The sequence below is a fragment of the Pan troglodytes genome, chromosome 8 (assembly GCF_028858775.2).
Source record: "Pan troglodytes isolate AG18354 chromosome 8, NHGRI_mPanTro3-v2.0_pri, whole genome shotgun sequence".
Lineage (NCBI taxonomy): Eukaryota > Metazoa > Chordata > Mammalia > Primates > Hominidae > Pan > Pan troglodytes.
The window spans coordinates 118,845,672-118,870,596 of NC_072406.2; the positions used below are offsets into that span (position 1 = coordinate 118,845,672).

General features: G+C 40.1%; 1 protein-coding gene across 6 annotated transcripts in view; it reads right to left on the minus strand.

Moving 5' to 3' along the window:
* The window catches only part of SORCS1 (sortilin related VPS10 domain containing receptor 1), a 590,109-nt gene that overhangs the window by 166,982 nt on the left and 398,202 nt on the right, over window positions 1-24,925 (minus strand). For all 6 annotated transcript variants that reach the window (XM_024346619.3, XM_009459224.5, XM_003951748.5 and 3 more), the window contains exon 5: window positions 21,367-21,440. In XM_024346619.3, coding sequence (XP_024202387.3) covers window positions 21,367-21,440 — 74 coding nt within the window. The remainder of the gene's footprint in view (window positions 1-21,366; window positions 21,441-24,925) is intronic.

A 24,925-nucleotide genomic window follows, 5' to 3' on the forward strand; every position in this document is an offset into this window, starting at 1 on the left:
TACTTGGGAGGCTGAGGCAGGACAATGGCGTCAACCCAGAGGCAGGGCTTGCAATGAGCTGAGATCACGCCATTGAGCTCCAGCCTGGGCGACAGAGTGAGACTCCGTCTCAAAAAAAAAAAAAAAAAGAAAATTTAAACCTGAGCATTTTGCTGCTGGAGATAACCTGACCCCATGGAGATGATATTCCATAAGAGAATTCCAGAACAGCTATCTCTACATGTTTTGTTTGAACACATCAAGCAAGGGGGGGAAATTAGGCACCCCCAATACATGATGGTTTATTAGATATAAGTTGTGGAAATGCAGTACAGTACTTACATACTAACTTTAGAAAATATACACAAAATAGAAACTAAAATCGGAGCAAAGAATAATCAGAAAGTATCTTTTTCCCACACCTCAGTGAATCACCAATTACCCCCCCAGGGTGCGGGTGCAGGTAAGTCACCATGGAGACTGTTGCTCTCAACTGAGGATTCCTGGGATATCCTTAATATTTAACACCAGGCATGGCAGATGGTTGATTCTGAATTAATTTTTTAATGAATAAATGAATAAATTTTTGAATATGTTTACTGAGTAACTACAAATGCTAGGTGTAGTTCTAGACATTAGGGGTTTAAAATTGAATAAAAAAGAAAAATCCCTGTACCTTGTGAAGCTTACAATTCAACATAGAACACAGAAAAATTAAAAATAAACATGTCAGGTGATGCTCATAACATTTCTTGAAAGCTGTGTGAGGAAAAATATATAAAATACAAGGCATTTAGCTACATCAGAAAAAAAACCCCATTGTTCCCTGGCGTCAATCAATGGCTGGTTTCCATCTATTAAGTGTGAGATTGATGTCATATAGGGCCGCAAGGCTGTGCTCTTGTTGGTGTCCTGCTCATCAATTGTCAACAACTTGGGTGAAAATACATGTTGTGCGCCTAGAAAATTCATACATGACACAAATTCAGGAAAAATAATGACAAGATAAGAGAAAGACAGTGTTATCTCTGAAAGCAATTTACTTGCCTAAGGGCATACAGCTAATAAAAGATACAATCAGACTGGAACCTAGGCATTCTAATTTCTCTAGGGCTTTATACACCACCTGTAAGAAAGGGTAGAGATAATAGTACCGAATAATACGATTGTTGTGAAAGGTAAAAGACGAAATATGTGTAGCTACTACTACTGTCAAGAGTATGAATCAAGGAATCCTTTAGGGACAGAAAGTCTGTTAGAGATTAACTAGTTCAAACACCTCCTGTTACAATTAAGAAAGCCCAGGCTTCCAGAGAGCAAATACCATGTCCAAAGTCATACCACTCAGAGTGTATCAAGGTTGGAATTACTAACCCAGGTCCTTAACTCATGTCAATAATTCTTTTCATAGAAAAAAAAATTACCCCTTAGTGTCTGAGGCAAGACAGTGTTAACTAGGAAGGCAATGTGTGTGTCTTACACACTAAAAAGATAAGGAGAAGCCAGACGTGATGACTCACATCTGTAATTCTAGCAGTTTGAGAGGCTAAGGCAGGTGGATTGCTTGAAGCCAGGAGTTGAAGACCAGCCTAGCCAACATGGTGAAACCCCGTTTCTATTAAAAATATAAAAATTAGCTGGCGTGGTGGCATGCACCTGTAATCCCAGCTACTTGGGAGGATGAGGCAGGAGAATCACCTGAACCCAGGAAGCAGAGTTTGCAGTGAGCCAAGATTGCGTCACTGCAATCCGGCCCGGGTGACAGAGTGAGACTCTTTGTGTCAAAAAAAAAAAAAAATTATTATTATATATATAGAGAGAGAGAGTGAGAGAGAGAGAGAATGGAAAATCCTGACATTTCAACATCCTGCAAGCGTTATGTGTATTGGCATACATGAGCCTAGACATATATGAGGGGTCCCATGTCCCAGAGATTGGAAACAGACTAGATATTAATTTCTTCAGCTTAGACCTTAAATAGCAGGGTTTCTAAGTTTGAAGGTGGCCTTTTTGCAGTCACTTGCAAAATGACTAATGCATTCTCTCCCTTCTCAGAAAACACAGTGTCAGTTTTTACACGGACAGCTCAGTGCCTGGCCTGTAGGTAAGGCTGGTTTAGCTATCCTTGTAGTCGCTTTTCCATACTTCGTCAGATTATTATGACACAAAGTCTTCTCTTGCTTTATGGTTGGGTATTGGTACTTCTGCAAAAATACACTAAGAGGCTATTGCCCTCAAATACTTCAGTTGAGAAGGAAAAGAGATCCAGTCAGTAAAGCTTGGAAGGGAGTAAGAATAGAATTGGATTAGATATAGGAGGAAATTAGATTGATCTTCATTGGAGAGGCAATTCCTGGGGTGTGAAATGGTAACTGCTCTCCTTAGCAGAGGTTGAGTATCCCTTATCTGAAGTACTTGGGACCAGAAGGTTTCAGATTTTGGATTTTATTTTTCAGATTTTAGAATGTCTACATATACATACTGAGATATCTTAGGGAGGGAACGCAAGTCTAAACACAAAATCCATTTATGTTTTATAACACCTTGTACATATAGCCAGAAGATAATTTTATACAATTTTTTTTTGAGATGGAGTCTAGCTCTGTTGCCCAGGCTGGAGTGCAGTGGCACAATCTCGGCTCACTGCAGCCTCTGTCTTCTGGGTTCAAGTGATTCTCATGCCTCAGCCTCCCAAGTGGCGCATGCCACCACACCCGGCTAATTTTTGTATTTTTAGTGGAAATGAGGTTTCACTATGTTGGCCAGGTTGGTCTCAAACTCTTGACCTCAAGTGATCCACCTGCCTCGGCCTCCCAAAGTGCTGGGATTACAGGTGTGAGTCACCACGCCTGGCCAATTTCATACAATATGTTTAGTAGTTCTGTGCATAAAACCAAGTTGTGACTGCATTTCGACCAGAACCCATGGCACAAAGTATGGTATGAAATTTCCCACTTGTGACATCATGTTGTCACTCAAAAAGTTTCAGATTTTGGAGCATTTATGGTTGGGGATTTTCAAATTAGGGATGTACTACCTGTACTTTGTTTGTTGATGAAAAATTTCTGCAGTTCTGAGTATAAGGTGTGAAGGGATTTGAAACTGGGCTAAGACAGGGAAGCTATTTTGCGAAAATAATTTGAAGGCTGTGCCAGTTTGCTTTTGAACTCATGTTAACTCCTTGGCCAAGGAAACTAGTGTGATGACAAAAAAAGAAAAACACACCTCTTAATTTATCTCATTTTGGGGTCTGTTTTTAAATCAGTAGTCCACTATGGATGTGAATTCCTAAAGTTGGTTTTGAAAATATCTCAATGTGACAAAGAAAAGAGAGAAGTGGAGGAGGGAAAGGGAAAGAGAGGGAGTAAAAGAGAACATGGGAAAGAGAGGATAGGAGAATGAGAAGGGCAAATGAAGGCACTGGAGAGAGAATGAGGATAGAAAGGGAGGAAAGAGAAGCCAGAGAGAGGAGACTTTCTTCGCTGACTATTCTGCAGGGGTCACCATGCCCTCCTGCTGCCTGGCTGCCACCAGTCCCACCACACCACCATCCATCTGGAAATATGTTTGACTGCTTTATTATTATCATTATTTGTATAATTTATTTTATTTTATTTTATTGAGAAGGAGTCTCATTCTGCCACCCAGGCTGGAGTGCAGAGCAATGGCGCGATCTCGGCTCACTGCAACCTCCTCCTCCCAGGTAGAAGTGATTCTCCTGCCTCAGCCTCCTGAGTAGCTGGAACTACAGGTGCATACCACCATGCCTGGCTGATTTTTGTATGTTTAGTGGAGATGGGGTTTCACCCTGTTGGTCAGGCTGGTCTTGAACTCCTGACCTGAAGTGATCCACCCACCTTGGCCTCCTAAAGTGCTGGGATTATAGGTGTGAGCCACCACACCCTGCCTGTATAATTTATTTAAATAGCATGCTTTAAAAATAACACTGCTTTGAAAAATCTGACTGCAAAAGGAGTATGTATTCATTGAAAATATAATACTAAGTATACAGAAGTAAAAAAAGGAAACTAAAACATTCTTACAATCCCTCCATCTAGAGTTAACCACCTTTAATATTTTGCTGTTAATCCTAGAGTACTTTTTCAGTGTTCGTGTAGGCACTCCTTTTTCTTTTTAAGACTTTTGCATCACATCACGAACACAGCGTAACACGTGATGTAATATTAGGACGCACTGTTTTGCCAGCTGTACAATATTCTATAGTCGACTTAACTAGTTTTCTGATCACAGAGTATTGGTAATATCTATCGTTTTACATTTGTTTGTTTATTTATTTATTTATTTATTTATTTACTTGAGATAGAGTCTCGCTCTGTCGCCCAGGCTGGAGTGCAGTGGCGCGATCTCAGCTCACTGCAAGCTCCACCTCCTGGGTTCACGCCATTCTCCTGCCTCAGTCTCCCAAGTAGCTGGGACTACAAGCGCCCGCCACCACGCCCAGCTAATTTTTTTGTAGTTTTAGTAGAGACGGGGTTTCACCGTGTTAGCCAGGATGGTCTCGATCTCCTGACCTCGTGATCCGCCCACCTTGGCCTCTCAAAGTCCTGGGATTTCAGGCTTGAGCCACCGTGCCCGGCCATCGTTTTACTTTTAGACATGATGCTGCACTGATGATCTTTGTAGGTAAATATCTGTATGTTTCTCTAATCTCTCTAGTTTTTCAATAGGAACAACTGTTATAGGAGGAGATATTGTAGTCTTCCCTCACCCACAAAGTTTAAGTCCATAAGGTATAAGAGGGCTTAAAATGTTTAGAATATTTACCTTATGACGATACCATATATTTCATGTATTTTTTAATTGGTGAATTTAGAACCTACATTCTTTGTTTTGGGAATTAAAATGACTTAAACACAGAGGTTAGTACCCTGCTTACAGGTCTGTTTTGTTTTTGGGAGCAGCCAGACTTGCTTTTTTCCTTGGTTAAGACAGAGGAGAGACAGGAAAAGGTAAAACAGAGTGTGAGTGTGAGTGTGTGCCTGTGTGTGTATGTGTATAACATCTTCCTTTTGGAAAAGATGTGTGAGTTGCCCAACTGAACAAAGAGGAGAGCTCAGAACTACTGGGTGAGAACCCCGCCTCCATGGTCAACCAAGAAAATCAGTCACAGAGAAAGTGCATTTTCTTCTGACGTCTCCATTCCAGGTCAGACTCTAAAATGCTCATTAAAAAAAGACCAAAAAAACTTCATTAGCCAAAGAGTCTTGCCCTTAATTAGTAGGTCAACAGGGATCCTCTGGACAACAGCTCAGAGCCAGGGCAGAGGGACACCTAAAGTGAGAAAGGGATAAGGGCCAGGTGCGGTGGTTCACGCCTGTAATCCCAGCACTCTGGGAGGCCGAGGCGGGCAGACCAAGAGGTCAGGAGATCAAGACCATCCTGGCTAACACGGTGAAACCCCATCTCTACTAAAAGTACAAAAAATTAGCTGGGCATGGTGGCGGGTGCCTGTAGTCCCGGCTACTCTGGAGGCTGAGGCAGGAGAATGGGTGAACCCGGGAGGTGGAGCTTGCAGTGAGTGGAAATTGCGCCACGGCACTCCAGCCTGGGCGACAGAGTGAGACAACGTCAAAAAAAAAAAAGAAAAGAAAAGAAAAAAAAGAAAAGAAAAAGAAATAAAGAAACAACAAAACACAATACAGAATTGAGCTTATTCACCTTCATTAGCACACTACAGTAATAACTGCTGTAGGCAAGATTGGCTACGAATACTATAGCAGGCAAAAAGCATGTTCTCAAGGTATCTCTCCAAAATCTTGATCAATTTTCTGGTTATATTAACATATGTTCACACACTTTTTGATACTTATCCTGCCAGGAGTTAGAGCTTAATTCTTCTTCCTTTGAGCGTGGGCTGTACTTAGTTACTTGCTTCCAACAAACAGAGTATGGGACAAGAAAAAGAGTAACTTTTCAATGGAGAAATCTGGGAGCTTCCAACAAATAGAGTATGGGACAAGAAAAAAAGTAACTTTGCAATGGAGAAACCTGGAGGACGCCCCCTTCACCAAGTGATCAAAGTTAACATCATCAGTAATAAGACATATTGATATCTTGTACTCCTTGATATGAGGTGATGAGAAGGGTACATCATTTCTGTGATATTCTTCCCAACAATCTATAACCCTGTAATCATGAGAAAATATCAGACTAACTAACCCAATTTGAGGGGCACTCTACAAAATACCTGACTAGTACTCTTCAAAACTGTCCAGGTCATCAGAGTCAAGGAAAGACGGAGGAACTCCTACGGATTTGAAGAGACTAAAAAGACATGAAAAATAAATGCAATTTGGGATTCTGGATTGTACCCTGGGTCAGGAAAAAAAAAAAGCGGGGGATATTAGTAGAAAACCTGGAGAAATCCAGACAGTCTCTATTTTAGTTCACTGTTTTTTACCAATGTTAATTTTTTATTGGTAAACATTGCACCATGGTAATGTAAGATGTTAACATTAGGTAAAGCTGGGTGAATAGGATATGGGAACTCTCTGTATTATCTTTGTAATTGTTCTGCAATTCTAAAATTATTTTTAAATAAAAGAGGAAAAAAATCCTATGCCCAAATCTTATTAAGGACATGAATTAGAGCAAAGCCACAATTTCCTACAAAGAGGAAAGTAATCTATTTAGTAAGTCAGCCTCATCACATGGAATGGACTGGTTATGCTGTCATTAAAGAAGGTAAACAACTGTATCACTTCAGCTGTCCTATATTTATGATTCAGGCATTTCGACAATCACAAAAAAATTAAGCTACTTCATTTTTCAAAAAAGTGTTAAGGTTGTTTTAGTGGCTCTTATTTCTGGGATGTTCTTATTTTTGATTTATTCATAAGTAGAAAACAATGCTGACAGCCAGCGTTCTTATTTATTCTTGGGCTTCCCTGGTTACCACAGACAGAACCTGATAGCAGATGACAACATAAAGATGTTGGGTCCAGGAGCTGCTGAAATGTGAGGTCAAATGTGAGGCTTGTGCCTGATGTGGTTGTCTGCTATGTCTCTTTTGGATTCCTTTCTCTTAGGCATCTCGCTTTCCTTGACTACTCAATTACTCAGGAAGGCCAACTGATCATAGAAGGCAATGGAAGAGCTGGTTTGTTCCCTGGGATGGTGAAGCAGAAGCTATCCCAAGTGCATAAATATTCTAACAGGTTTCATCCTGTCACAATAGAGTCATAAAATTGCTCTGTTCAGCACATGATAATGGCTTTGTAATTCAATTATTGGTAGTATTTGTCTTCTGGGATTTAGCTGCCTTAAACTTCAGCACTCATGTAAAAACCCTTTACCATAAATCTCATAAATGCAGCTTCTGTCCCCCACCCCAGGGCACATCTTGCCATGCCTGTGAAAACCTTGACAGCTTTCTCTAAATTATAGAATTGTCCTGTTTAGAGGTGTTGATGTTTTAAGTGCCAGAGTCAACAATAAAAAATAGTGGGACAGGTCCATTTCCTCTAGTTATTCTCTTTAGAGGAAGATAGATCCTGACAGACAGACCAAGTTCCATTCCCAAACCAAAATGATGTTTCCATCCATTTCTCTAGCATTTTTTAGAAGAGATTCCTGCAAGTCATAGGGGGTCAGATGAGATGTCTTCTAAGTTCTCTTTGATCCTGAGATTCCGATGCGTAAATACATCGGGGCTCATCACCTACATAGACTTACTAGTCTTACAGTTGGTTTTAGAATTTTCCTCTATCTACTCTGCCTTCCTTTTGTGCTCAGTCAAATAAGTCAACCTTCAGTTTTTGGGTCTTCTCTACTCTTCTGTCTTGAATTTAGCATTCCGCATCTCGGTAGTTATCTACTATGACAACCCTATTTAACCTTCAATTTGAAAATGTACTTAAAGATACAGCATGACAGCTAGATAGGAAGAATAAGTGCTCGTGTTCTATAGCACAACAGGGTGACTACAGTTAACAATAATCTATTATATATTTTCCAATAGCAAGAGGAGAGGATATAGAATGATCCCAGCCCAAAGAAATAAATGTTTGAGAAGATGGATATGCTAATTACTCTGATCCGATAACTATATATTATATGTATCCCATAAATATGTACTATTATGTGTCAATTGAAATATTAAAATAAATAAAATGAATAAATAATGCCACCTCATCCCCATTATCTGTCCTACATTTTTCACTCACTCAGAAAATATTTATTGAGCACCTCTTCCATCCATTCCAAAATGCCAATTTTTTCTCATTTTAACATCTTGTACCTCAGTAGGTATCTTATGATTGTTCAAATGTTATACAGGCATACTTTGATTGCACTTCATTTTATTGCTCTTCACAGATACTGAGTTTTTTTGTTTTGTTTTGTTTGTTTTTTACAAATAGAAGGTTTGTGGCAGCCCTTCATGCAGCAATTCTATCAGTGCCATTTTTCCAAAAGCACGTGCTCACTTCATGTCTCCGTGCCACATTTTGCTAATTTTTGCAATATTTCAAACTTTTTCATGATTATAACATCTGTTACGGTGATGTGTGATCAGTGATCTTTGATGTGACTATTGTGATTGTTTTGGAGTGCCACAAACAACAACCATATAAGACTGCAAACTTAATTGATAAATGGCATGTGTGTTCTGACGGCTCCACAGACCAGCGATTCCCCCATCTCTCTCCCTCTCCTCAGGCCTCCCTATTCCCCGAGCTGCAAGAATATTGCAACATTCACTTATTCGTGCTAGTCTGGAATGAAACCCACAATATATCTTAGATATATCTGTAGTTTAATTGGCAGCATTTTTTTTGCTGATACATAAAATAATAATGCACCTCCATTTGATGAAAATTTAGACTTTATGATAACAGTACATGCCACCAACTGTTCTAGGCACTTTGCTGTCTCTGCTCTGTTGTCAATTTCTTCTTACACGTGTGTGTGTGTGTGTGTGTGTGTGTGTAACAATCCTTTCCTTTTGTCTTCTTCTCCCACATTTACCTATGTTTTCTGCAGAAAATATGTCAATATTGATTATATTGACTAATGCTACATCTCAGCATTTTGCTTTCAGGATATAGAAAGGGGAAGCATGACTCAACCAGAGGAGGACTATTACCTAAATATACATAATGTGGCATACACAAATGATTTCATTTTGGGGAAAGTTATTTATCACATTTAAGTTATGGAGGAGCAGAAATGCCATCATGCTAGGTAGAAGCATAATTTTGCTTTTGCTTTTATTTGGGAGTTATACATGGTTTCAAAATACCTGCACAGGTGACAAGTTTTCAAAGGATAGACTGTGATTTACTTCTGCCTGAACTATATTTCTCAGTCTCTGTATGGCTTCATATTACAATTCGCCAATAGGAAATACGAGATTTGGAAGGCAGGAAAGGAGCGCAGTCAATTTCTTCCAAGACTCATTTTAGTTAGAGGTAGTGAGAGGCAGATGCAGATGTCCCGACAGGTTCTAGTTTGTCCTTGCTCTTCTCTTCCCAATTCCATGCCCAGTTTTACTTGAGACTGCCCGCCTTGTGACCTCAGGCCCCAAACCTGCTTGGCTGCAAACTCACTGAGCAGTAGCTATGCAGGGGAAATATCCTTCCATATGCTTCCTTAGGCATTCTCTTTGCAGTCCTACCTAAGCAGCTGCAAGCCCCTTTATGGAAGGAACTGTGTTTCCTACATCTTTGTGGCCAGAATTTGGCCTGTAAAATCACTCCATTGAAACTAATTAAATGAGTTGAATAATATAAAATTGAGAAGCTACAAATAAAACCTTCAGCTGATTTTCTATCCACTGTTGCTGATTCTGGACAACAAAGAAGTAAAATACATGCACACATTAAAAATTCCCATTGAAAATATAAATTATTCAATCGAATCAAAATGAGATTGCCACATTTCAGAAACACATTAATACCCAACTCTTCCCTATTCCTCTTTTCAGTAGCAGTTAACATTTACTCATCACATATGTAACCAACCTGAATGATCTCATTTTAATCCTTACAATGAGTATACGAGGAAGATACTCTTATGAGGACCATTTTACTGATGAATACTGTAAGGCTTAAAGAAGTTAATTAAAGAGCTCAATGTCACACCCCTTGAAAACAGGATTCTGGCAAAGGTATTCTGACTCCAGCACTCCAATTTTTACACATTAAACACCATCTCCTATTGACTAAAGGCAACATTCAAAATCGATGATTGAATGAACAAGGATAAGCATACAAAGACGTGATGCAAACTTAGAGGCCCTTAATTTGAAAGCTAAGTGAGGTGTGATCACTAGGGCCAAGTAAATTCTTTCTAATAAAATTATAAATTAAGAAGATACAATTATGAGGATTTTTTTTCCCTCTTACCCTCACTCATGGTAATCACTCGCATTCTGCCATAATAAGAATTCTTAGCGAAGTCTCGAGAAGTGACTGAATATCTATTGTTCAAAGATAGAGAAGCTGCAGCCTATGGGGACAGGCATCATCAAGATAAGGATGACAGGAATCAATGATGGCCATTAGTGAATGAAGGTCGCATGAAAAGTGATGGGCTCACACTGCAGCAGGGGAAATTTAACTTAATTTGAAGGGAAAACTTGTTAATCACAGGAAAAGATTAAGAAGTGGAGGAGGGGCCAGGCGCAGTGGTTCAGGCCTGCAATACCAGCACTTTGGGAGGCCGAGGCAGGCAGATTACGAGATAGGAGATCGAGACGATCCTGGCTAACACGGTGAAACCCCGTCTCTATTAAAAATACAAAAAATTAGCCGGGCGTGGTGGCGGGCGCCTGTAGTCCCAGCTACTCGGGAGGCTGAGGCAGGAGAATGGCGTGAACCTGGGAGACGGAACTTGCAGTGAGCCGAGATTGCGCCACTGCACTCCAGACTGGGCGACAGGGTGAGACTCCGTCTCAAAAAAAAAAAAAAAAAAAAATGTGGAGGAGGTGCAAAAGGGTTAGCAAGCAGCATTCATGTGGAGACCATTAACAATAAAAAAAGAAGAAGAAATACCACGCCTCTCAAGGTAATAAAAATTTTCTTATCTAGAACTCCTAGTGCAGGCACTAGAAATGCCTCAGTAGACCTTGGGAAGGGATCTCTGGGAAGATTCTCTGCCACTTCTCCCTGCTCCTTATCCAAACCATACAGGATTCTACTCAGAGGGCAGGGGCTCAGAATTAGAAGAGACTGCCTGAGAGAATAAGGGAAAGTGTAAAAGAAGAGCGAACAAAGTCCATTCTCAAAGAAAAGGGCTTTCTGAGTTCTTCTCCTGAACTCCATATTCTGAAATGTATCAAGACCTGTCAAAATCAGCAGTAAAGGACAGGTTCGCACTGTAAGAGCAGTCTAGGATGAGTCTTTCTGTTTTTGCTTGAATTTCTCTGGTTACAGGGATCTCATTACTCCTTAGGACAGCCTAAGGAGTTAATAAATAGCCTAGTGCATGGAAAAGTGTGCCTTTCATGGATCTAAAATTTTCGTTCCTTCAATATATACTCCAGTGATTTAGAATTCTGGCATTTTCATGCTAGAGGGAAATACAGAGGTTACCTACTATAGCTGTCTAATTTAACTAATGAGGTCTACTCAAGATATTTCAGTCTGTGCGTTGATGGATTTACATGTGTACATGTACAAGCATGTGTAAATCTGATGAATTTTAGTACCCTGTGTGTGTGTATGCACAAGTTTCTGCTGCTCTATTTACTGTAGTACACAAGATAGAAATATGTTAAAGGCAGAGCCTTGAACCTTAAAAAACTTATCTTCTAGAAGGAAATGAAAAGAAGACAATAAAGAAATATATATGGAGAACATACTAAGTGCTAAGTTACTTAATGGTAATAATGATAATATGTCATTTTTAATGCTAAAAATAAGACTTTGTAGCAGGAAATTGAAGCTTGGGCAGGTGAAATTGTTTCTTGGAATCATCTAGTTAGTTAATAGTAAAGCTAGAAATTTACACCTGAATATGTTCATCCTAAATCCATGCTTTTCCTACCAATCACATATATAGACCTGCAATCTGGTACATGGTATGATATATTACATTTTATCTGTGACATCATCCCATTTAAATTCAGAGAATAAAGAGATTTCTTTTGTCCCCAAAAGCAGGAAGAACCAAAGAAGGCTCCATGGCAGAGGTGGGCTTTGGTATAAGGCCAGAAAGATCCACTGTGATCCTAATAAATGACAAAAAACCTCACACAGCATCTTTGTATTCAAAGACTAAAACTGTCCTGGCTCGTAATAGGTGCTAAAAATTAATCACTGCTAAAATAAATAAGGACCGATGTAAGAAGTATTGACAGATCCATAGACTTACTAGTGCTTACTATTACTTACCTGGACTCCTGGAATTTAGCATACAGAATTAGAGTGGGTAGTAGGTCAGAAAAAGTACATTCGAGCCCACCATGGCAAGAACCTAGTTAGATTCTTCCTCTTTAATTTATGTTGCAAACAATGAGGAATGAGACAAATATTTGGGGAGACACAAGAGTCCTTAGGCAGTGATATAGGAAGATGAATGGAGAGGCTTTTTCATTATTTCTCATTGGGGTGTTGGTGGTGGAGCTAAACCAGGGTAATGCTAAGGAGAATGGGAGAGGAAGTGGGCAGGGATAATACTATGAGGGAAGAACTGACACAACTTGGAAATCCACATATTTAAGAAGAGGTAAGACAGCAGAGATAAATATGACCCAAGAGTAGTCACGCTGGGATATGAGGAATCAGGAAATATGGAAGCCTATTTTCAAAAAGCTGATTCTAAATGGTAAGATATTCCACTGCCACCTCAACATAAATTGAAAGTGAGTGATGGTATTCATTTTGAAGTTTTCTGCAGACACTGACCTGCTTCATAGCTTTGAGTATGAGATGAGGCAGAGAATCTTGGGAAAAAAAAAAAGCCATACCCCCTTCCTAATATATTATCGGTATATCTGGTCATTTTTATCTAATAGAGTTTTATGCTCTTTCTCTCCTTTTTTTGTAACCTTTTTAGACTTCACCCCATTTCCAGTTTGCAGAACCTGGATAAGGAAAAATGCAGAGGCTCAGTCTCTTGTTACTGAATCCACTAAATTCACTAGGGGGCAGGAAGAGGAAAGAGTTACAGCCATCTCGTGCCACATTCTCTAAGTCTCTTTAGTGTGGGTGGCTTAGAGAAGTCTTAGGGGTGCTGTGCTGAATGGCTGGTATATCTGAAGGAGGAAGACAAATGGCCAGGTGACCTCGTGTATATGAAACAAACTATCAAACAACAATAAGAGGGATAAAAACCTGAAGTTGGCTTGGCAGCAATATTCAACAAGGCCTTGAGAATGAATGGTAATGATACGAGTCAGAATCAGAGAGAGCGAGAGGCTATTTTATATTCTGGAGTGTTTTCTGATCATGGACAGGTATGTTAGCAAAAGTTTATGAAGCTGCCTCTTTCGTGTCAGCCTTGATACTCAAGGTTAGAGGAGAAAATTTGGGGCAGCGATAATAGGCCAGGTATAAAAAAAAAAAAAAAAAAATCACTTCAAGGACTAGCAGTGAGGCCCAGTGGATGTGGATAAAGTATCTGTCAATGTAGGAGTTTTACGTAAGAAGAGAACTCAAGCTCAAAAGCCAGACTTTATTGGTACATAGCCCAGTGGGTGCCATGAAGATACACTGGACGTAGATTATAGCATAGTGTGCAGATAACACAGGCTCTCTAGCCAGACATACTTGGGTTTAAATTTCACTACTATTGTCTACTAGTGTGAGACATTAGGCAAAATTATATAAGATTGTGTTTATTTATTTAACTTATTTATTTCTCATCTGAAAAAGAGGACTGAAACATCTCTGGATAATGGGTACCTCTTGTTGATGCCTTCGCATTATCTTCCCCACGTCTTTTGGTAAAAGCACCTTAGTCTCTCCTGGGGCATCATATTCCTTACTTTCTGTCCATGTGGTTTAGTAAAGTTGATTCTAGCCCCAGGTCTCTCTATGGGCATTTTACCTAATCAGAGCCCATAAGATTTAATGCTAGGAGTTTTTCTGGAACAAGCAAGAAGTCCTTTTCTTTAACATTGGAGTGAATTGGGAAGATAGAAGCTTCTAGAGGCCACTGCAAAGAGAAATTTTGCCCAAGCGAAGCTAAAACAGAGGAAAGGAGAGTGGAATGACGGGGAGAGATCAAGATCTGATGCCTTTAAGAAGCCTATGGATACAGTGGAGTCTAATAAAGTTCCTCTGACTTTCCAGACCCATAAGCCAATATCTCTTTAAAATTTTTTTTTCTTCTTAAAACAGGATGCATTTTTCTATCACATATCTTGAAAGAGTCTTGATCAAGAAACTACTTCACATCAATTATTTGAGGATTGATTTAAACGATATATGCAAAATACTTAGCACAAGGCTTGGCACACAGTAAATGCTCAACAAATGGGACTTGTTGAAAAAGATGTGGAATGGGAAGTCATTCACATTGACTGGCATTGAACTGTGGGGAAGAATGAGAATGTGTATACATGCTGAAATGCGCTGAGTATAGCATAAGGATAAACATTTATCCTTCTGCTATATAATACAGATGTCATATAACTCCCGGAGGGACATCCTTGAAACATAGCTGGCATTCCAAAATAACAAAGGTTCATTGCTGAGCCAACTCTTGATTTTCCATGTGTGAATTAGTCACAGAAAATATGTATCACCATTCAGCTGTCCCTATTTCAAGCCAGCTGTCTGTATGTCAGAGCAACATAATCAATAAGGTAAGGCTGAACCTATTTTTAATTAAGTGAAACAGCCCCGAGATTGCATTGTCTTTTGCATAATTAATAGATTGCTGAAGAGTTTCTAATGAGAAATGCCTTCCATTTCTTTATACTAAACTTGACTCAGATCCTAACAAACCACATTCACCATCCTCCAGTAGAGAATTTGGCTTTTGGCAGGAGGTTTCCTTATTTAAGGCATTTGGATACCACTGATCGTCCACCACCATGTTCTTTGTTCAGTGTCAGATGCGGCACCTTAGCTTTTACCTACTGAAGTGCTAAACTAAAATACAATTTAAAAATTTAAAGTTTTTTCTCCTGTCTTTTATTGGAGGATGAGAAGGGAGTAAGTCTTGAATTTGAACTGATCTTTCAAAACCTGGCTGCTACAAATTATGTGTTATGTTGGATAAACTACATCACTTCACTTTTCTGTTTCATCAAAATGGGGATAATAACCACTACCATATAATCTTGTTAAGAGGATCAAATAGCATGATTATCATGTGGCTAGCTAGACCAATGTAGTTACTCAACAAATATAAATCCCCTGATGGAATTATATCCTTATGACACTCAGTTCTCCCATCTCTATATTTTTTCCCTAAGAAGAAAACCCATCTTCCCTTACAGTAACGTAATCTTTGTATGTGTGTGTGTGTCTTTTTTTCCCTTTATAGGAATGACATTTCCTCCAACCTTGAACCATGCAGTTTGATTAGGTCTCAACCCCAGACCGTATTTCAATTCTTGGGGTAGATATGTGTCTGACCTACATGAGTAATGAATTATCTTGTATGTCCTTGATCCAAGCCAGGCCTCTCAGATTCAATCCCTGGAAATAGAGGAAAAGAGACAGACTGGCTTGATGGGGCTTCTAAGCTGTTAAAATGTAAGCCTAGGCTGGGCATGGCAGCTCACACCTGTCATCCTAGCACTTTGGGAGGCTGAGGCAGGCGGATTGCCTGAGCTCAGGAGTTCAAGACCAGCCTGGCCAACATGGTGAAATTCCGTCTCTACTAAAATACAAAAAATTAGCCAGGCATGGTGGCCTGTGCCTGTAGTCTCAGCTACTCAGGAGGCTGAGGCAGGAGAATCTCTTGAACCCGGGAGGCAGAGGTGGCAATGAGCCGAGATTGCACCACTGCACTCCAGCCTGGGTGACAGAGCAAGACAATGTCTCAAAAAAAAAAAAAAAAAAAAGTAAGCCTAAAGCTGCTAGTGTCCACTGCTGTCACAAAATGGGGAAAGCAAACCTGATCATAAGACAACACAAAGAAAAACAAAACTAATACAGATAGAAATAGATATGAATAATATTAACACTGGTAGCCAGTGGGCATTCAATATGGTTCTTAGGCACAAGGCATGTAACCAACTCACAAGAAGCATCTCATTTGATGAAGTAGGTATTAATTATTTTACAGGGGAAAAAACTGAGTCACACAGAAGTTATGTAACTTCCCCATGATTTTTTTACTTAGTAAATGGCAACGCTAGAAAGTAAACCTCAGTGTCCTTGAACCCCTCGACCTGCAAGTTGTACTGCCTCCCAATAAAATTGATTTCCAGCACAGGAAAGAACAAGACCACTGTTGCTGTCAGTTAAATTAAAAGGACACCTATTCTATTAATGGTAATATTATGCTGTCTCTTACATGATGTCCTATATATGTAAGTCAGTTTTAGAAACAATCTGAACTCCTTGGAGGAAAGTTCTTATTTATGGTTGCTATGGTAGTATTAATAAAACCAGTTCAATACTCCCATACACTGTTCTTTTAGATAAACATAGAAATTGACCCTTCTGCTGTTAAAGCTTGAAACTTGTATTTGTTTTATCTGAGTTCCTTCCTCAGGAAAGGATCTTCAAGCCTCTCAAAAAAAAAGTATTAAAGAACTGAAACTCACCAGATCATGAACCAGATGCCTCCTCGCCCCTCCCTAGTTCCTGTTTTACACCCTGTTACATTGATTTCCTGCTATATAAACCCATACTTTTAGCCAGGGAGATGGATTTGAGACTGAGTCCCCGTCTCCTTGGCTGCAGCACCTGATTAAAGCCTTCTTCTTTGGCAATACTTGCTGTCTCAGTGACTGGCTTTGTGTGCAGTAGGGTCTTGACCAAACCTCCAGTGCTTTGGTAACATTATCAGAAGCCACTGTGATAACGTAAGAATAAGCTGTTGCATGCCATAATTATTTCACAATTGCTATTTATTACTTCCAGGGGTGGCATGACCATTGCTACCAGAAATAAAAATAATTATCAATATGTTAGGTGATGAGGAAAAAATATGAATTTGCCTTCATTTCTTCTCTAGGGAAATTCTATGTTATTACCCATGGTAACTTAACAATTTGATTTAACACTAGAGAAATCTCCCTCAGTCCCATACACACCCCCAATAGCCAGGTTCCAAGCAGAAATGATTAAAGGAGGTTTCTTTTAACTACGCTTGCTGAATTATCCTAGATAGCCCCATAGTTCCTACATAATTTGAAGTAACTGGTTTCCAGAAGTGAGTCTAATAAATATTGCTTTGATTGACAACTTTTCTGTCAGCTTAAGGTAGTTGCTCAGAGTTAGAAAATACAGACCATGTGGGCAGAGACCGAGATTTTCATCAACAGTCATGGTACTATGCAATTTACGAGTTCCCATGCCTTCTCTAGAAAAATCAACCAAGCTTAAGGAACCCTTGTGAGCCATTTGACAAGCACAGTTGGCACTGTGGTCAAAAGAACTTTGGGCTCTCACCATTGATATTCCTGAGTGGGCTAGATTTCCAGGGCTCACAGTCCCAGCCAAGAACGTAAGGCTAAGAGGCAGAGACAAGAGCATTTGTTGATTTAGTAGAGCACAGACTTTGGTGACAGACAGACTTCATTCAAATTCTGGCTCTGGCACTTTCCAGCTGGGTGACTTTAGCCAAATTACTTACCTTCTCTATGCCATAGGTTCCCTATCTGTTAATGATGATAATGAGAAGCTTACTTCAGAAGGTTGTTATGAGGATTAAATAGCTTAAGTAGTGCTTGTTGCACTATTAAGACGTGAATGGGCAAGATATGTCTGTATTCAAAAACAAAAGAAGGAGGTTGTATTTTTATTTCTTTTACTTAACAGATCAATCAGAATTCACATACAATAATGTGTAATGCTTTTATAAGAATAATTTTATGGCTTTTGATTAGAAGAGCTTTGCTGATCAAGCTTTCACATAGAAGATTCCTTCTTCAAGGAATAGGAAAGAAAAAATTGCAATTAGCACTGGCGGAAGCAGTGGTGAGGTCTGTTCAGGTTATAATAATGCATAAATAAGACCTCTGGTGACACAGAAAACACTGTATATATGTACCACTTACATGGGAAATGTTCTCATCTCAGTTCCTTTCTCTTGCCCATCCTTTCAATATTTTTCATTGTTTCTATTGGTAGGAACCAACTTCTGCCAAGCCCTACTTCCTACCCTCTAGTTCTGGGCACCATGTACAGATATTTGCAGTCATTTGAAAGTAGGACTTGAGAAAAGATTTGTCCCTCATGCTTTTTCATTAGCAAAGCAGCAACTCCATTTCCAGGATAATCTAGGGGGACAACATTCATTTATTTCAGTCCTTCATTTGCTTACTTTCTGAGGCCTTTCTATGCACATATAACACCCCCAAAAAGGGAGAGAATGAAAGAAAAAGACATGAACCCTCTCTTCCAGAAAATAACTTTATACTTTACATGCAAAACACACAGAGATGAAGGTTTCTCATGAATATGATACAAAATTAGTAAGAGAGGGAGAAAAAAACGCTGACCAGAGAAGGAAGATTCAGTAAGAGACAGAGTTGAGATCCTGGAGAAAGAAGATGTCAATTTGGACTTTAGAAGCAAGGCTCACAGCATCCTGAACAAGAGCACCAGAGGGAGAGAGGTAAATAAGCTTCTGGGCAACAAAAACCTCCTTTAGTTACGAATGTCTCATTATGATAGGGGAAAAAGTGGTATCTTACCATATAGAAGTCCCTGTGTTATCTCTGAGACAGTTTGTTTGCAAATAGCTTGTCTAACTTTTTCAGGCAGTTTTGCTAGCTTTTTAAGAGATTTCTCTAATGTAGTTCTCTGGCTTTCAACTCCCACAGGGGTTTTAGGGCAGTGTTTGAAAATGAGAAGGATAAAAATGCATTCCTCTTAGAAGTTCATATAAAAGCGAAAGAATTGGAGTGGAGGTGGGAAGCCATTATGTACTTCGGTGATCTATTCTGCCTGTAACTCTAAAGGCTGATGAGAGGCAGTGTGATTTCAGGAGGAATCAAGAGGAGATACTTTCACTGCCCTCATTGCAGGGAGATCATTGGCTCCTAAAAGGTCACTGTCACAGTGATTCTAAATGACATGAATAAAGGATATTTAAACTCTTGTCTGAGCCAATTCCTTGTAACACGGTTTATAGTAGTAAAAATCTTGAAACAACCTAAATGTCTTTTCCACAGGCAGATTAGCGAAATTAGGGTAAGGTAGAATCACGTCTTTTGGCAGGAGGTAGGATGTACATTCAAAGGTATTGATAAATATTAATATCAAAATCACACTAGAATGTTCTGTGCTTTGTTCTTACTTTGCCAGAATCTAAGATCTTGGAAACTTAAAAGCCACAGTTAACTTCTGATATTTTCCTTGTTTTCAATTTTACCCACGCATTCCCATGGACACAGCCACCTCTAGTTTAATTAGGGGGATGAACTGAGGCAGTTAAAGAAAGGAATGCTATTTCCTTTGTCCCTTTCTTTCTCTTGCTGCCCCCTTCTCTCTCTCTTCACGTATTTCTCTTTTCCCATACACAGATTCCCGCTAACATATATAGTTTATGTTTTGCATTAATTAGGCATAAGATTTACCTCCAATCTATATTCTTAGAGCAAAATGATATGTAGTCAAATAAAAATAATGATGTATGCATAATTAACTGCATCCCTCAAAAAAAACAAGGCATAGAACAGTGTGCACAGCTACCATCTATGTAAATGCAAGTATCTCTATCTATATATGTTAGGGACTGAATATTTTTGTCTCCTCAAAATTCATATGTTGAAACCATAACCCACTATGATGTGATGGTATTTGCAAATAGGACCTTTAAAAAGTGATTAGGTTTAGCTTAGATCATGAGGATAGGGTCCTTATGATGGGATTAATGCCCTGATAAGAGGAGGAAGAGGCCGGGCGTGGTGGCTCACGCCTGTAATCCCAGCACTTTGGGAGGCCGAGGTGGCGGGATCATGAGGTCATGAGATCGAGACCATCCTGACTAAAAATACAAAAACTTAGCCAGGCGTGATGGTGGGCGCCTGTAGTCCCAGCTACTTGGGAGGCTGAGGCAGGAGAATGGCGTGAACCTGGGAGGCAGAGCTTGCAGTGAGCTGAGATCGGACCACTGCACTCCAGCCTGGTGACAGAGTGAGACTCCGTCTCAAAAAAAAAAAAAAAAAAAAAAAGAGGAAGAGAGATCAGAGCTCTCTCTTTCTACCATGTATGGACACAGACAGAAGGCAGCCATCTGCAAGCCAGAAAGGGAGTCGTTAGCAGGAACCAAATCTGCCGGCACCTTGATCTCGAACTCCCCAGCCTCCAGAACAACGAAGAATAAATATCCGTTGTTTAAGCCACCCAGTCTATGGTATTCTGTTACGGCAACCCAAGCAAAGTAAGACTACATACACACAAACACACACACACACACTAACACACACACACACACACACGCACATTTGGCAATTCACAGAACATTTCTAGAAAGATAACTGAGAAACTAGCAACAGCAACTGTGTCCCACATGACAAGGAGATGGCCGGCCAGGCATGCTGGCTCACACCTGTAATCCCAGCACTTTGGGAAGCTGAGGTGGGTGGACCACTTGAGGTCAGGAGTTCAAGACCAGCCTGGCCAACATGGTGAAACCCCATCTCTACTAAAAATCCAAAAAGTAGCCAGGCATGGTGGCGTGCACCTATAATCCAAGCTACTGGGAAGGATGAGGAAGGGCAATCATTTGAACAAAGCAAGCAGAAGTTGCAGTGAGCTCAGACCGCACCACTGCACTGCAGCCTGGGTGACAGAGTGAGGCTGTCTAAAATAAATAAATAAATAAATAACAAGGAGAAGGCCTACAAGATCTAAAATCAGGAATGAGAGGAAGATCTACTTTTAGACTAAATAAAACCTACTTATTTAGACTGAAAATCTTCATCTGAATATGCGATATATGTGTATATAATGCTTTTAATAATAAAAAGTCACTATTAGATTTTTTTAAATGTCTGTCTCAAAGGTTCCACCAAAATATAACAAAGCAATTCTCATAAAGCCCCTGCAGTTCACTAACCTCCATAATCCATTTGGGGTTTTTCAAGAAGACTGTGACACATTTTTTAACATTCTCTTAAAGTGTTTCTTACTCTAATGTCACATCCTGCCCTGAGGGGATGTGGGCATGTCCCAATAAGAACAGACCTTATGTGAGAGCACTGGTGAGAACAAGATTCCAATGGGCATTTACTAGGTCATATCTGACTAGGTCATATCTTAATGTGCTACAAGATAAAGTGAGACTTACCAGTAGAACCTGTTTGGTACAACCCCTTCTTGGATAAGCTGCCATCTTCTCCCAAATTCAGCAGAGCTGTATAACTGTAAAGAACAGAAATTACTCAGCACTATGGTTCTATAGTACATCAAACACACAAACATCAGTTCATTGGATCAGTAGTAATAATAATCATACCCAACATTTACTGAACACCTGCCATATACAAGGTGAGTGCTCCACATGTACCATCTCTATTCCTTATACAAATTCTGCAAATCAGACTAATATCATCATTTTACAGTTGAGGAAACTGAAGCTTAGAAGGATTAACTGACTTGTGAGAAATTACATGTCAAAGAAGTGGTTGAATGAACTGGAATGCACACCCTGTTCTGCCTGGCGATAAAGTCAGCTGTGCCACTTGACCCAGCATGTGCTGAGCATTGTGGGTGATGCAAAGAAGTGCAAAATCTAGACCTGGTTCTGGAAGAGTACGCAATGTAACCTGAACCTGGCTCACATAATGAGAAATGCACGAGGCAGCCAGTGAGAAAATAATGCAGAAGACAGGAGCCAATTTAGGGATGCTTTCCAGATGCTGTGGTGAAACAGCTGGGACCTGAATGAATGACAGCATTCAAATGGACAAAAATAGCATTATTCACAAAAGGAACAACATGAGTTAAAGTGGTAAGATAGACAGGGACAAGATATAAATAAGCCTAGCTTATCTATGTAAGCTTATCTAAGTAATAATTACACATTATTCAGGCATCTAGCCAAGGAGAATCTGTAACTTTTTCTTTCTAAGTCTTTTTCGTTATTCTTTTTTTTTTTTTTTTTTTGAGACATAGTCTCGCTCTGTTGCCCAGGCTGGAGTGCAGTGGTGCGACCTCGGCTTACTGCAAGCTCTGCCTCCCGGGTTCACGCCATTCTACTGCCTCAGCCTCCCAAGTAGCTGGGACTACAGGTGCCTGCCACCAAGCCCGGCTAATTTTTTTTTTTGTATTTTTAGTAGAGATGGGGTTTCACCATGTTAGTCAGGGTGGTCTCGATCTCCTGACCTCATGATCCGCCCACCTCGGCCTCCCAAAGCGCTGGGATTACAGGCGTGAGCCACCGTGCCCAGCCTATTATTCATTCTTTGGCCATGATGCCTGGGGAGACTGGTTTCCTGGGTACATTTCACGTTTGATATATTTTATGAGTGCCAAGGAGAGATGGGTGACAACTCCCCTCATAGAGATAATAGAAGATGGGACAGGTCACACTGTCTTAACTGAGAACTCAAACAGCCAGTGTATACATGGCCTGCTTCTTGCTCTCAGCATGTCCTGAACACCTGGTATTTCAACACAGAGGACTATACAACAACAGCAGGCACCCAACCCGAGAATATCTGCTTCTCTCTCTCTCCCCTTTGTCTTCTTTTTTTTAAGCCCAGAGCTCTACTTCTTTCTATAAGTTTAAAGGGAACAGAGTTCATACCATTGTGGTGTGCCTATGTCATATAGATATATCGATATTTAGTAACATACAAAGATTAATGCAAATGTAAAAGTATCAGGACAGTTCAAAATAATAATATGTCTGGGTAACAGGCTGAACTCATATACATGCTGCAAGAATAATATGTAAACTCTGTGTGCTCCTACGGCTATACCAAAGGATTGCTATTCCTGCTCCCACAGAGAATTCATCTCTGTGAGGAATTGTTGGGCGCCAGCGTTTGTGGTTCTTTTTTTCTCTTGTTAAATGTATCCCCTAAGCTTGAATCTGGAGCCTGTGGACCACTCAGGTATGTCCCATGACATTTGTTTATATCTTCAAAGAGCAACTTTGTTATTTGTGAGCATATAGAGGCCCCTCAAGTGGTGGGTATACAAAACAATTCACTAAACCAAGCCTCTCTTATTCAGCTCAGTGAGATTCTTTCAATTTACTCTCTCCAAAGGTAACTTTCGGTCCTGGTGGGCTGGCCCTGTCACCTTCCCACACACGCCCTGCTACGCCTTCACTGAGGCTGCCCACTCTGGCAGAAGTGGCTTCAAGACTTTCCTTCTTCAACACCAGTCTTGTTTTCAGAGCCAGATGAAAGGCCACCTCTTCTATGAACCCTCCTCTACCTACTAAGATTCCTACCGGTCTCATCTCCAAAGAACTGTGGAACAAGAGCAGATGCTATCAAACTACCAGCCACGTATTTATATTTAATTCTCTTAATAGCCTTTCAAGAGAACCTTTCACGAATGCAAGGCAGAAATTCCTTTCTATCTAAAATTACTCTAAAATATCTAAGACCACTTCCTGCCTCTTTAATGAGATTGCAAAGCTTTTAGATGTTGGAAATCCTATCCTTCTACGTGTACGGGTGCCTCAAACACAGTAGATGATAAAGGAAAAAGATAATGATTTTGTACCACGTGAATTTCCTAGTCACGTTTCTACCTAATAAAGAACACAGGTTTCACAATTGGTGGACAAAGAAAATTTACCAGAGGAATATGTTTTGCTTCCACGGATTTATAACTAGAGGCGTATACCTAAAAAACAAATAAAACACACATCCACAAAACCCTATAAATATCAGTATATTTGAAACTCCCAAGGATTTGAAAGCAGAGTCTTGAATATTCACTTTCAGACAAAATTGCTCTATATTCTCCACCTACTACTTCAGACATTTTCTCCCTAAAAAATTAATTGTCCAGCCTGGTGTTATACCGACTAAAAAGAAAACAACAACTCTGCCATTCAAGTTAACGTGTTAATTAAACCTACAGAGTCTGGAAGCAAAGTGCTCCTCCACAAAGAAGGGAATGGTATCAAAGCATTTTATCCAATGACTGTCTCAGCCACCAGCGGAAGGCTTTCCCTGTAGAATGAGTCAATGTCCTTTAATAAAATTCATAGTGTTGGCAGCACCTAAGTAAGATTTATTTCCCTCCCTGTCTGTCTCTGACTCCAAGGTTTCTTTTGACTGTCAGAACACGGAACTGAGAACTATCATTACTATCTGTCACATCAGAGAAAGCAGCAGCAGCTTTCTCTAGCTATGCCAAGCTTAGAGAAAGATAGAAAGATTAGGAAGAGGATGAAAGAGTACTTAAACTAGTTTTAGGAGGGCATTATTCCTCTACTAGTGCTGTGTCATGAACTTAAAAATGCCATTCTTGGCCGGGCGCGGTGGCTAACGCCTGTAATCCCAGCACTTTGGGAGGGCGAGGCGGGCGGATCACGAGGTCAGGAGATTGAGACCATCCTGGCTAACACGGTGAAACTCCGTCTCTACTAAAAATACAAAAAATTAGCTGGGCGTGGTGGCCGGTGCCTGTAGTCCCAGCTACTCAGGAGACTGAGGCAGGAGGATGGTGTGAACCTGGGATGTGGAGCTTGCAGTGAGCCAAGATTGCACCACTGCACTCCAGCCTGGGCAACAGAGCAAGACACTGTCTCAAAAAAAAAAAAAAAAGCCATTCTTGGGTTTGATTTTGTTTAGCTAACATTAGTATAAATGTTGAAAAAGAACTGAAGGAGCAGAAATGTTAGAGAACAGGGAAAGATTCTGGTTATATCTGCAATAAGA